General features: G+C 36.1%; 1 protein-coding gene across 2 annotated transcripts in view; it reads left to right on the forward strand.

Moving 5' to 3' along the window:
* CNTN5 (contactin 5) overlaps positions 1-15193 on the forward strand; it is a 584072-nt gene that overhangs the window by 530997 nt on the left and 37882 nt on the right. For both annotated transcript variants that reach the window (XM_079302225.1, XM_079302226.1), the window contains one exon: positions 6043-6163. In XM_079302225.1, coding sequence (XP_079158351.1) covers positions 6043-6163 — 121 coding nt within the window. The remainder of the gene's footprint in view (positions 1-6042; positions 6164-15193) is intronic.

A 15193-nucleotide genomic window follows, 5' to 3' on the forward strand; every position in this document is an offset into this window, starting at 1 on the left:
CTGAGAATTTGCATGAAATGGTACTTAAATTGCCTTAAACACAATATGGACAGAATTTGTCTTGAGGCCAATAATCCATTATAAAGTACATATAAATTTTCAACATTATTTAAAAGAACTTTATTTTATTGCTGGTTTTCACTTATTGTTGTTCGTACAAAAATAACACTGCCATAAGGTTATTCTATATAATCATTAGTTTGCTTCAGAAAAACTCACAAAAAAAAACCCCTCCATTGCCATGGAAATACAACAAAAATTGACTGTGAAATAATTTTTCAATCTAATCTAACTGAATTTCAGTAATAAAAGGCTATCTTGCTAAATGAAGTAATATCTGAGTCAGGAATTCACCTGACCTGTGTGTTATATGCAAAAACACCCATATATTTTAAATGATCATCTATATTGAAAAAGCTATCATTAACAACACAGGTCATCCTTGTTCAGGATCAAGTCTTAGTCCTTTTTACTCGACACAGCATTGTTTTATTGTTCTCAGTTTAAACAGAATAGAATCTTTTTAGGCTTTTAGTACTTCCCAAATCCTCTCTTCTGTATAAAAACCACTTTGTACGAAAGCATTCTCACCTCTCACTGTCAACAGATTTAGATGACAGGCAGCAAACCTTGATAAACCCCTGTAGTCACAGTAAAGAAACTACAACCAAACTACACTTTGGCTTTCATCATAAAAGTTTTCATGCAATGGCAGTCAGTGTTTGCCCACTCTTTTCTTCCCTTTGATTTAAGCCTTTGTTGAGTCATGATCATCTGTAATATTCTCATTACCCATTTTAGACACATTCTTCCCAGGCAAGAAGACAGTTTTCACGGCATGTTGTCCAGGCTGCTCCCAGCCTGAGTCCTCTGCACAGTAATAGGCAGTCCCCAAGCCCTTGCAGTGCAGAAGTTGAGAGCTGTGGGTCAACAAGTCATCTCTACCAACTACCCAGTCTTATGAGCTCCTTTGACTTTTTGTTCCTCTTTCCAAGATAAATCGTAGCTACATTCAAAGAACTGCAGTTGGAGTGCAGAAGTGAATGAATGTGGAAAATGAGCAACATTAGAAGAAGATCAAATGAAAGCTGGGTTTGATACAATGAAAAAAATAATGGTATTTCACATCTATTTTCCACATACAATTCTGTAGTTTGAGCATATGTGATAAATTATGCAATAATCAACCCAAGTGTAATTCTTTCATGGAAGAGGTAGGAAGAAGGGAACAAAAGACTGACTAGATGTAAAGAAAGTGCTCTAGGGTGTAACTGTGAGCTCCATTTCAAATTCAGACAGATTAGAAATTATTCTTGTGCAAAGTCTTCAGAAGAAAAGGTTGGGTACACTGAATGGACCACCTTGGTTTAGAGATAAAAATTCAGCAAATGAATGGACAGATTAACAAGAGAGGTTTCCTAGCAACTGGCTCAGGACAATAAATTCACCCTCACTGGAAGAATAAGTTTAATTCTCTTCATCTGAGGGAAGAAACATATGTAAAAGTTGTTTATTGCAAAGCAACTCACAACTGTTAAGATCTGGTTATTGAAGCTAGAGAGACGTCTTTGCCCAAATTAAGGTGTAAACAAGACCATGTGTCAAAGTCATTAGTATGGATTTTTATTTATCAGTAAATAAGAGGGAGAGAGGAGGAGAGAGAGAAAGAAATAGGAAAAGAGGGTAAGGGCAGGGAGACAATGACAGAGAGACAGAAAATATGTCACCAATGCATGGATTCTGTTGGTTCTCTTTTTCTGGTCATCTCAGTAGTGAGGGTCCCAGTCTAGTTAAAGTAATTGTCACTGTTTTGAGCCATGAGGAGGGGGAAGACCACTAAATCCACTGGGTTTATATTTACTCAGGTTCGGGTGGGCATGCCCATGTACCTCCCCTGGAGCAGATTATTTTACGTTGCATGATGTAATCCAGTGGATCATGGGACAGTTCAGGATTCTGATGTTTTATGACACACTGTAAGACAAAGACATCACAGCTGCCTCTTATAACAGTGAAATTGAGTCAATTATGGCCCACCAGAAGGGATGAATTCCTTTGGGCTGTGTGAATGCCTTGCTACTTCACTGGAAGGGAATTTCCACAGCTAGTCACTGCTGTAAGGACTTTGGCACAACAAAAAGTAAGACCCCCGACTTGCAGGATCTGCCTCTTATCAGCCTCTTCCCTAATTTTTTCCAACACCCAGCCCTGATGATAGTGTGCATACCTTCTGGACCTGGGCAGTTAAGTGATTGATTATCTGAGTAATTATCTAGTATCAGTCCAGGCTCCAACAACAACCTCTTAAGATTTACAAGATGGAAAGAGAAAAAAATCTACATGCAAGTTCCACTCTGTGGGTATTTGAGATGGCTAAAAAATTATTAATTCCCCAACAGTAAATTCTCTGAAAATTGTCTCTTTATTTTTGTTTTGTTTTTGCTTCTCCAAATCTTCCAACATTAGGACAAGGAGTGCAAAAGACAAATATAATGATGTCTTTACTACTGAGCTAAGTATGCATATTATATGCTCCTTAGAGCCTTTTTGAATTTGAAGAAGTATTTCCACATCAAAAGCAAATGTTAATGCAGAGGTGCCATCAATTTTTGAAAAAAAGAGAAAATTCAAGCAATACCTTACATGTGAAACTAATTAGATACATTGTAGAGGTGACTCTGGGCCCAGACAACATGCCAGACTGAAGCAGAGAGAGACATAGTTTGACACATCATTCAGCATTGGAGCTGCCCAGAACTAGATGAATGGGATGCTTGGGAGCATAATATGAATGGTACAATAATTTGTACTCCTGGAGAGAAACATTAGTAATGTTAGATAGCATTCTGAGCTCTGTTATTATTTATTTGCTGCTTAATGAAGATCAACTGTGTACAGTAGGTCTGTAGCTGATGCTGACCTTGAAGGTTACTCACAGCTTTCCTGAAAATCAGTAGAAGTTGGTTGTTTAACCTATCAAGGTTTTTTTTGTTTCCTTTTAAGTTTTAGCTTCAGTAAAATACAATATACATTTCACATGGTAGAAATTTATACTGAGATTAAGGCACTGATACTTGGTTAAATGGATAATACATGATGCTGAAAACACCAAGGAATATGGATTTTTCAATAAAATGCTACTTTGAAGTAACTCATTTTTTGCAAACTATTCCCTGTCAAGAAAGAGCATAAAATCAGTGAAATAAAAAGCAGCTTTTAAAAACATACATTTAACAGCATCAAAATTTAGACCTAGACAAAGAAATTTAAATGCCACGAACTTCAGCTTAGAATAAAATTGAGACCACAAAGTTGCTGAGACTTTCCTAAATCCTAGATCAAGTTAGCCCTGGTGAGAGAGACCTTCCTACACTGTTGGCATCCATATCCACTCAGTTTTTGTCTTCCCCCAAGGGCAAGTGAATGTCTCTATTTTGCTCAAGCATCACGTCTTTTTCCACTGACACTAGTCTAAAAGCACAAGAAAATTTCTGACTTTAGATACTTTTCTTAATGGAGTCTCTCCTGCTTTCCCACTTAGTAGTTGTTTTTTTTTTTTTAACTGGATTGTAATTGTTCAAGTATAAGTAGAAATAACAATGACAAGATGCAGATATTTTCTTAAGACTTAGAAAACCAGAACATCAGTTTAACCTCCCCCAGACCTTTTTGTGGCCTAGAGCCTCTCATTAAGGCTAAACTAATCAACAAATGATTTGTTTACCAAGACTTGAAAGAGTCTGGAAAATTAACGGAGGCCACTTTGGAAATGCCATTGAACAGCAGTAATGAGTAATTTTTTCAAAGTCCCTCATCAAACATATCTCCTGCTTATCTAAAGGAAAGCTAAAATGTGTCCTTATTTTCTTGATTATGATAAAGAATCCAATGTCTGAGCATATACCTATCTGTATTAAACACTGTGAGTTTAATCCACTCACACATCCTCAGGAATGCTGGCTGCACATCCTGTTATGTTGTAATAAAAGTTTTTCATAGAGATCTATTGTACTGCACTGCCCTTCACTTACAGCAATGATTCTTTCAATTGCTGCTTGTCTGCCCAGTTACACAGGTATGCAGATGAAATACATATCTTTTTCCTGATAAGAATATTAGGATTTACAAATTCATGAACTCTCTGGAAGTTGGAATGACAGTCCAACAGCTCCTGAGCAATTAAATCAGACAATTGCTATCCATTACACTATTCCTTACACTTAACAACAAAACACACATTAGATGTAAATTACCTCAACATGAAATTATTCTGGTCTTATCCTTTTAATAACTAAAGCTTTGTACCAAGATCACTAATGATCTTGAGCAACCTGTTTCAACAGCTAGTAAGTGCTACTGTAACACAACTCTAAAAATCTATATCCTGAATTTGACTCCTGGTAGGACTATGTGCTCTTCTTTTGCATTTCGAGCTATGAAGTACTGAGATATTCTTTTCCACTCCATACCTCATATGCCAGAGCCAGAATATAAGAATTGCATTATGGCCTGACTGGTCTGAGTATCTTCCCTTCAGCAACATCATTATCTAGGCCACTTCAGAAGGCGAAACGCTCTCACTGTAATCGCGCTCTCAGATCTACAGGGTTATTAAACTATAGATCATGCCCATATTCACTTTGGCCTCAGAGGCAGCCTTGATGTCTCCACCTCTCTTTTTCTTCTTTGCATTTGAATATCCTTTGGTAAAGATTTTGCCTTGATGCTACATGGAATATTATGACAAGTTAGTTCAAAAAATGTAAATGAAGAAAAGATTGACTGAAGAAGTACGCCAAGATGTGCTGCAAAGGAACTCTTCTGCCTAAAAAGAAAGAACTAAATTAAAGAAGATTGGATATTGAAATGAATCTTATTTCATCTTGTCATTAATGACCTTGGCATAAAAGAAAGAAGCATGCAAATGAAGATTGTATGGTACAAAATTGGACACCTTACCAATACAGGAGACGATGAAAATAACAGATAGAAACAGACAAGAAATGCAGTCCTATGAAGAACAAGGTCATGCACACATGAACAACTGGTAACAAAGTGGGAGCTCGTAACTTGCTAAACTAAAGATCTGAGTGTGTCTACATGAGCACAGAATAAGTATGTGCCAAAAAACAAGAAAATAGGAATCCAGGTGAATTCAGTGACAGATTTCCAATACAGCTAGAGAAGTATCAACACTTACACCCCTAGTAAGACTGTATTTTGAATGCAGAGTACAATTCTATTCACTATGAATCAAAATTACTCAAATTAGAACCATTGCATGGGGTAGAAACATACAGTTCAAGGAAAGACTGACTGTTTGCTTGGTTAGCAAAGTAGACCAAATCTGAGAAGGAAAATACCTATACTCAATTCATGTTTCTTAAAGTGAACTTTGGGGAATTGTAATGACTGTTGGCTAAAAATATTCTAAAAAATAAAAATTTGAACTGGTTCTCTCTTTATACTCTATCTATTTTGCACTTTTCAGATTTAAATGCATACAAATTTCATCAGGAAGGATGAGAATCTGATCATATTTTCTCAACTATATTTAGTATTAAGTTCTTCTATATTAATAAAAATCAATCAATATTATCTTTCAAGTGATCTTAATTTTAGTAGAGTAGCAAGACATATTTCAAATGTCACTGCATTGCAGTAAAGAGGGAGAGGAAGAAAGTTCTTAATTTCTAAGAGGACTTTCTTTTAATACCACGAATAGCATCTGAAATATTTCTGTTCATCTCCTTAATTAATTTCTTTGTGCTAGTTGGAATAACTCTCTTTGAACATGCAAATATGAGCAATGTGCTTCTAGCGAAATCAAAGTTATTAAAAACCTGAAATTCTCTTCTTTAATCCCTATTAATAATTGTACAAATGCACTGTTCTGATAATCCTCACAAGAGGGTATTAGGGCACACACATTTTGTAAGAGGAAGGTTGCATTCAAGAGTTGCTCAAACTGAAAACACCCTTGTGAAGTACCTTGAACACAGATTTACTGAGTTTTAAACTGGTGCTTCATCCCTGTTTCAGCAAGCGTCCTCTGCAGATTTAATGATCAGGAACATCCTCCTGGCGCACGCCGGCAGATACGGCTGCAGGGTCCAGACCGCCGCGGACACCGTGTCGGACGAGACAGAGCTGCTTGTCAGGGGTGAGTATGCTTGTGGCTCCCCCCTGGACACAGTCACCACACACAGTTGTGCCAGGGACTTTTCAATAGGTGAGCTTCAGGGATGTTTCTGCCATGCAGATTTTATGTTATTGGAGCCATCTGTGATTAAGCTGCTCTTTGAAAGCAGTTTCGCCATAAGCTGAGCTGCAGTCACTGCAAAGAGAAACAAAGGACAGTGGGTTAATAGACAGTTTTAAGAGAGGTAACAGCATGAAAGGTATATCAGATTAGCTAAAATGCAGACAATTATCCTTCACAGACCTGTGCAAGGTAGGTATAATGAGTTTTTTGATATTTTACATGATGCTTTGCATTTCATCTTATGTTTAAGCCATTCTTTCAGCTTTAGCAGTTTAGGAACATTCATTTCCTAAGAAGGGTGCCTATGCAGCCTTTTGTAAAATTATAAATATGAACAGTGAAATACAAGCTCTATAATATTACAGGAATTTGAGTTTTTTTCACACATGGAATTGTTACCACCAATTGTTTACTGCATCCTTATGCCCAATCCTATAATCTGTGAAATTGTTTCACCTGTCATTTACATTCCTGATTACACACAAGAACACTGGGTCCTTTTCCTGGAGGATCCCAGATCATACTGAGGGTGCCAATTGGTTTACAGTAGAGCAGGGCAGCAGCACCATCTGTGCCTTCCATTAAGCAGAGTTTTTCTGCACTCTGCACTATTTGTGTGTTTGTGTGTGTGCATACACACACATGTTCAGTGCTTGAGGAGTTCTGAGGATTTGCAGTTCACTTATTGGCATAATGGCTGATGGGTCCTACAACACCAAGAGAGATGGATCCCTGCTAGGTAGCACAGCTGGGTAGCCTTACTGTGGATGACATATTTTTGAAATAATACATCAAGTTAGATATTTTATTAACATCTGAAAAAGTCAAGATTAAAAAAAAATTCAAAATTATTTGGCTATTATAATCTTTCAAAAATATTTGTTTTACCACATTCCACAATGTCTTTAGACTTGATGTGTTCCTATGCACCACTTTTAGGGTAAATATATGTTTTAAATTATAAAGAATGTTTCTGGCTGACTGCATGGCTCTTCACATTTTCATGAAAGTAATAATTAAATATTTCCATAAAGACACTTTGAAGACTGTCAGATTTCTATGAGCTATGGCACAATTGGGATGGTTGTACTCAGTTGACTCTCCATGTAATACCATTTTAGCTATCTTATGAAATCTGATTCATCCTTCTGGGTTATGCAAGACTTTTTGTGTTACCTCTATCTGTCTAAGACAAGAGCTGGAGACTCTATGGATAGGCAAGGCAATCTCAACTTTAAATTGAACTTTTGTGACAAAAAGGTCTTAGTTATTATCTAGGATAGACTGATCACAAAATTATTTTTAACAATACTGGTTATATAAATTAATTTATTGAATTTCCTATAGAAATTCTCTGAGGAAGACATCTGAGGTTAATTTTTTTAAAAAGGCATTGTAAGAAGTACCAGGATGAATTTATGTGAGTCTCATCATCATGTCACTATGCTGCTGAAGTAAATGCTATGTAGTGGAATTTGAATTCGAATATACTTTACTTACAATTTTTCTCCTTTTCTTGTTTCTACAATTGGATAATTTCAGGATAGAGGAATAAATTTTGTTTTGTGTTGCAGAAAATGTTTAAAGCACCTTCAGCATAGAATTGCAAATTATTTCCTTACGGATGTCAACAGTGCAAAAATCAAAAATATTTGTGAGAATCTAATTTATCTCTCCTTATACTTTTACAGGAACTTCATTTTCATTTCAGTATCTCTATTTTTTTTCTCCCTGTCAGCCTGTAGAGTGCACTCAGTGGTGTGCAATTTGACACTGATGATCCCATATCAGCACCTTTCAAACTTCTTTATGTTTAGCTTACAGTGATACTGGACTTTGCTTAGGAGAAGATAGCAGCAGAAACAGATGTTTCAGTAAATATTTCAGTTAACTGTAAAGGATTCCAGCTGACAAAGGAAGTCATCTTCTATGAAGAAAACTCATGCAGTAAAGTTTGCAATTCAAAGACATACTATTCTTTATTTCCAGTACAGTTAATAATTGCATTTTACAGATATTACACAACATCCTTTTCTTTTAAATGTTACAGGTCTTAGACAAACTGAGATAGCAGAAGCTTTGTTATGAACTGTCATATGTATTGATATAAGCAAACCTACAGCACAGCCTTGCTCTGACCTTACTTTCTCTCCTTTTTCCTCTGCAGAAAATGCCAGTGATAATAATGATAATATCATCCCAGCATATAACTCCATTTTAATCATTACATTTATTATAGGGTTCATATGGTATTTCAATAAATCATAATAATTATTTCTTGAAAAATTGTTCTTCTTACAATGTTTCTACATGAAATAAATTGAAAATAGAGAATAAATTAAATTAAAATAATCTCATTCCCCCTCCTTTAGATATTCATGAATATCAGAATTACTGCCACTAGCAAATTGATTAAATTTAAACTGAAGTATGCATTCAACCAGTTCACTATTTTTAAGTCAAAGGACTTTTTGTCAAAACTTAATTACAAGAGACTTGGAAGAGTACTATACCTCACTGCAGTCTCCTCAGATGGAGGAAGCAGAAACAAATTTTGCAGATTTTCAGATTTGCTTGAAATGAACATCCTGATCTTTAAGAGATGGACATTCTCCACTGTATTTTCAAGGAAGTGGAATGTGTCAGTATCATTTATTGTGGGGAAAATATAGAGTATCCTTAAACAATATTTATCTATTTTGAAACCATTTTTACTACTTGCTCTACCAGAAGGTCCCTTGAATATATGCCAGAGAATGCTGCTATATTTGCTCTTCTTCTTTGCTCTGCATTACTCAATGAAAGCTAAATTCTAAAACCATAACCAATGAAAGATAACACAACGACCAGTGAATGTACAGTGTCAAGTAAATCTCAATTTGTTTGATTCTAATAAGTAGGTAATTAATGGCAAAAGATTCCTAAATGTACTGCAAATATATGTGTGTGTGTGTGTGTGTGTGTGTGAAAAACAAAATAAAGACAGCAGCAAGTTTCTATTCTGCAACTTTCTACAATGTGTTATACATTTTTAAACTCAAATTTTAAATTTTCAAATTCACTACCCCACAGTCTTGAATTTAGATAATTTGCAGTGAAAATATATCTAATATTTTTTTTCAAAAATGATTGTGAGCTAGTGAATCTCTTTCAGGAACATTTCAAAAGTATATATAAAAAAATATTCTATGTCAGGTTTCAACAAAATCAGGATTCAAGTCCCATTAGCACTCACTACTCAAACCCTGCCCCCTCCAAATACTTCTTTAAATGCTTTAAAAATCTGATTAAACTATGTATATTAAAGTAAGAAGAACTTTTTAGTGGTTCCTAGCATTTGTTTTTGTAATGCTGCCAGTAATGTGGGGTTTGTTAGGAAGAGATGTTCTGCCAGTGGCTGGACCTGTCAGGCAGTATATTAGCTTTCCAAATTAAGTGTCTTGCATTTTATTCCTGGAGTGGGTTGTGAGTGAGAAGTATTTTGGTAGTGTCATGCTGGTCAACAGTGACCTTCAAGGGTGGGCTGTCCTGACATACATGGCATCATCTGTTTATATTCAGGTAAACCACTAGCTTGAAAAAGTATTTCCCCTCCAAAATGCAGTTCTATGAAATTCCCTGCAATCCATCATCACAGGTTGTTTTTTATTATTAGGTGCCTAAAAAAAGGAAAAAACCTCATAATCGTTTATTCATCCGAGATCCACCATCCCTCTAGATACACACATTGATTCTGTGGAGGTCCCCAGAGAGCCCTTACTCTCTGAATATGGGGAAGATGAGAGAAGATTCAGATCAAAGGCCAGAACTGTTTAAGGCAGAAGAGGCAATGCCAATCACTTTCAACTTAGCTCAGCAGCTGCAGTGCTCATTTATGAGGTAGGATGACTCTTTCTAACTGTCTCAGACCACGACTCAAAATTACACTTTCTCCTTAAAAGCCACCTGCTGATGGCTGTTAGGTGGAATCAAGAGATGTGCAAGCCTCTTTCTAAGGCAGGGGAACCAGGTGCAAAATATCAAGCAAATGAGTACCTTGATGTTTAGGGCACAGTTTAGGGCATCTCCAGTAATCCAAATATTTTCTTCTTGCATTGAATTGACTTCTGCTCTAGCAATGAACAGAGGTTCCCTCAGGTGAACCTCTGTCAATGGCTTAAGCCAATACACTGAACAGTTTATTGGAAAGGGAAAAGCTAAATAATTTTATAACAGCTAAATAACAGGCATGCCACCCTCTGAACCAGGTAGCCCTCCACTGGGGCAATGATGGAGATAATGGTGAATTCTCTGCAATATTTTCTGGAAGACAGTCATCAGAGCCCATAACAGCAGAAGTTATATAGGCTGACACATCCCAAGGGCATCTAGAAGAGAAAACAGATTTTCACAGAAGCTGGTAACTATTCTGGCACCAGGCCTCCACAAATGTGGTACCTCAAGTGCAATTCCGTGACAGAAATTATGTGTGTCTGATGATCAAAGAAATAGTTTTAGTGGAGTGAATAAATACAATAAAAATCACCATCATGGACTTACATTCCTGACACCCAAGTCATTACCTGATTTCATTTCATTTATGTCTTCTGTTGTTTGCTCACCCTAGGAAATGCAGAATACCTGTTTGCCATGCAAACAAGAATGTTTACAGGAGAATATAGATATTCACTAAACAGTCAACAATTTTTTCCCTCAGCACATGAAGTCAAGAGCCATTTAAGAAGTAGAAGTGATTTATGACTTTTATGAATGTCAGTCCTGTCCTTGACATGAGTCCAAGAACAGTTTTCCCATGTCATGTGTATTTTCTGGCTACCAGCCTTTATTTGTTCACTCAGATCTTCAACTTGCAGTGAATATTAAGTAGCAGGGGAGCAGAAGAGCAGAATGCTACAGCTTGGCTGATTTTCCACTTAACATTGGCACACCAGTAGCTGAGTTGTGTCTGTACTGATTTTTCACAAAGAAGTGATTACCTAAGCAGAAGGTTCTAACACAGGATAAATATGCATGTCATGTTCTGACACTAATGATATGATCACAATCATGGGCACCTAACACCCAAGTACCAGCCAGGAGACCTGCCTCTCACAGATGTCTCAGGTGAGCTTGTAGCCAGCAATGTGTCAGCTTTTCTTGAGACAATGGCTGCTTGGTGAATTAATTTGTGTTTTAAAGCATGACTTCCAAAAAGTGTTTATTAGATTCTTATTTACCATTATGCTTTTGAAATCTGAAGCTATATGTGCTTTCATGTTTTCACTGCAAAGGATATCTAAATGATCCCGTGCTTCTAATGCATTTTGCTGTAAAGGTGTTTAGAAAAAGAAATACTTTTATGATAAAGAGGTTTACAACATAAAAGGGCTGACCCTTACTACTGTGCACTGGCCCAGTTAGCTACAATATTTTGTTTACAGTTTGTGTTTATTTAACTCATCAGTACAAAGTCTATTATATAGTGACTGGGAGGTTTTGAAGAACATCATCAGAAGTCATAGATAAGAGCAAAATCTAAATTTTGCATTTACTTTAGCAAAAAGTATCTCTTTTCTCTTAAAACACTCATTTGAAGTACTGCTTTGCCATAGGCTGCAAGAAAAAAAAAAAAAAAAAAAAAAAGCTTGAGTAGAAAAATATTCCACCAAAGGACATTTGTTGTATATTCCTTGCTCTTTCTTCTGCAACTTTGGAGGGTTGGCTGAAGAAAAGCGTCTGTAGTTCAGCAAAGAAGAATGGTGGAATTTGGGAACACCACACAAGAGTCTAACTTGCTTTCACAGAAGTTAGGATGAATCTTCCTAGAGTCAATTCCAGATGGAGATCCCTTTTATGTACACTCAGATGAGTAGTAGTCCTGGTTCAGCAGCAGAATAGCAGATTAGAGGATCAGTGCAAAACCTGCTGTAGTACTTATATGCATGGGGACAGTGCTTCAGACATTTAGAACAGAGTGATTTTTGTTATATAAAACTCCATATTAGTAGAGACAATAGTGACACCACAGATACCAGAGTAGTTATTTTTCACAGTTATCCATTTCATGCATGACATTCCTCTTTAGAAGCATCATGACTGAGTTAGAAGTACAATGTGAAGCAAAAAGATTGGTCTGCATCCATGAAAGCTTCAGTCCCTAATCAATGCTACCAAGTTTCCAGGATTTTAATGCTTATTTAATAAATGAAAATTTTTGTCATAACAAATTACTGATTTCGGTAACATTAAGTTTTCAAGTTAATTCCATCAACTTTTATTTGTAAATTAGTATTGCAAAGCTGTTTACAATTCATTATAACCAAAAAAGTAAGTTTGTATTGGTTTCAAGCTACTTAGACAGATGCTGGGTGCTGTATTATGCACTGCCAGTCTATGGAGCAGCGAGGTCAGCTCCTGACTTTCTTTCTTTAAAATTTCTCCACCTACTTGCAAAGGAGAAAAAACTACCAGTCTCAAAATTATTTACTGAAATTCTGCTGTGTAAAGAGTGTAAAGAAATATAGTGAGGGTCAGCCATACAAAGCAACTAAGCCTGTAGAGTGTAGTGTAGCTAAGAAGAACCATTAGTTTTCTGCCAGGAAACTACAGCTATGAAGTAGCCAGGCAAGTTTGCTCAAGTTTTGAATTTGAGGTGCTAACTAATGATATGTGCCATTTTCTAAAGCAGAAAATATTTCAAACAATTAAAATCCATAGAAATTATCTATTCATGTTTTCTTTTATTTATTAACGATCATATGAAACATTGTTTCAGTACATCTAGTCCCCTTAATAATTTATATATATTTTAGATAGATAGATAGATAGATAGATAGATAGATAGATAGATAGATAGATAGATAGATAGATAGATGGATGCAGAGACAGGGACAGATAGAGAGTTGATAGAGATGGGACAGAAATAGAGATAGAGATAGATAGAGATAGAGATAGAGATAGAGATAGATAGAGAGAGATAGAGATGATAGAGACATAGACATAGACATAGACATAGACATAGACATAGACATAGACATAGACATAGACATAGACATATATGAGTATCACTCTCTAAAACTCCCTGAAAGTAGGCTGTAGTGAGGCAGGGGTCCATCCCTTCTCCCATGTAACAAGCATCAGGATGAGAGCAAAATGGACTCAACTTGAACCTGGAGAGCTTTAGATTAGATATTAGGAAAAAAAAAAGTCAGGAAGGGTGGTATTGGAATATGCTGTTTAGGGAATTGGTGGATTCATCAATTGTGGCTGTGTTCAGAAGGTACATGCTTGAGGAATTGGTGATGAACAAGATAGAGTGAAGTTAATGATTTGACTCGATAATCTTAGAGGTCTTTTCCAACCTCACTGATTCTCTGATTAGAAAATTTTATATAAGTACTTTATAAAATACTTTTTCTCACATATTTACTATAAAATATACTCTAGGATAAATAATGCATAGGTGTTAGTTCTTTTACAAATAGACTTGTACTCTCTAAGCATAAATACAGTTTAATTTTCTTACAGTACTATCTTCTTCATCTACACTTAAGGATTTTAGTAGATTTAAATACCGGCTATTTTCTGGCTATTTTAGTTATAGTTTATCCACTGTTGTTTGCTTTTATTATCTTTTTCACTTCTACTGCTCAAATTGTGTTTTCTGTTGTTATGTATGTCAACAGATTTTTCTAAAAATAAAAAATATAAGGCCCAGCCTTCTTAATTCTCTGTATCAATACTGTGTACCCTTGGAAACTTATGAGTATAAACAGCTAACTAAATTCCTTTGACCAGTATAAATATTATTATAAAAGAAAAACAAAAAAACAAACCCATGGCAGGAAGCTTCTTTGCTTCCTTAAAGTTGGGACGGAAATCAGCTTCCTCCTACAACATAAAGCAGATATTTTAAGAGTGTGCCCTGAGAGCTAAACAAATGCACTGTGCATGTCTACTGTAAGTTACATGAGCATTGAGATCAAAGATCTACTTGCAAGCTGTTGAAATGAAGCATAGCACAATCTGGTAGTGTGAAGGGATGAAAGTCTTTGTGACAACAACCTATGGTTTGAGTACACGTTTTGGGGTCTAAAAATAAAATAAAAAGGTTAAAGCTATTCATCTTACAGACTGGCAAAACTAGCAATCTAAGCAACAAATCCACTCTTATCCTTTATTTTTTGAGAAGTAATGTTTCCTCTGAACTCCAGTGACCCAAAGCTAATATAACACAGGAACTGCTGGTTAGGATGACCACCCTGCTCCTCTCTGTTATGATATTGCCAATAAAACTTAAAGACAAGTACTTGGGCTTAAAGGCCTTCAAACACATTATTAAATGGAACGTAAACAAGGTCAGCAGATTCCTTCTGGCCCTTGAAATTACATTTGAGCTGTAGCAAAGGCCAAGAAGATGCCCTGAGCACTGACTCCATTATTTGGACTCACAGAATGTCCATAATACAGAGCTGTTCCCTGAGGCCAGTGGGTACAGCAGAGTTCCAACTCACACACATTCCCAGTCCCCCTCCCTCAGGATGGGCATGGCAAACCGCCTGTAAGGATTTGCCCCAGCCCACAGTAATCCATTAATTGTGTCAAAGCCCTGGTTGGAAGTCGTAATTTCACATGGCTTGTGGCATTGTGATAGAGTCTGTCTGCCAGCATAAGAGCAGGTAGTATCAGGGCTAGAGTTCAGGTCTGTACTTTGGCCCTCTTCTGTGTGTCATCTGACACATTTGTAGCATTGGAAGATAATATATTACTATATATTACATTTCCAGAAACATGATTTTGTAATAGGATCCTTTTTTCTTTTTTTTAATATAAATATTTTTTAAAATATAAATATTTTTAACTAAATGAAAGGGAAATATATTCATATCTTTAAAAAGCTTTTTTTTTTCAAGAGTTTAAAAATTATCCTTTTTTCTATGATGCTTTTTT

Source organism: Erithacus rubecula (assembly GCF_903797595.1).
Source record: "Erithacus rubecula genome assembly, chromosome: 1".
Lineage (NCBI taxonomy): Eukaryota > Metazoa > Chordata > Aves > Passeriformes > Muscicapidae > Erithacus > Erithacus rubecula.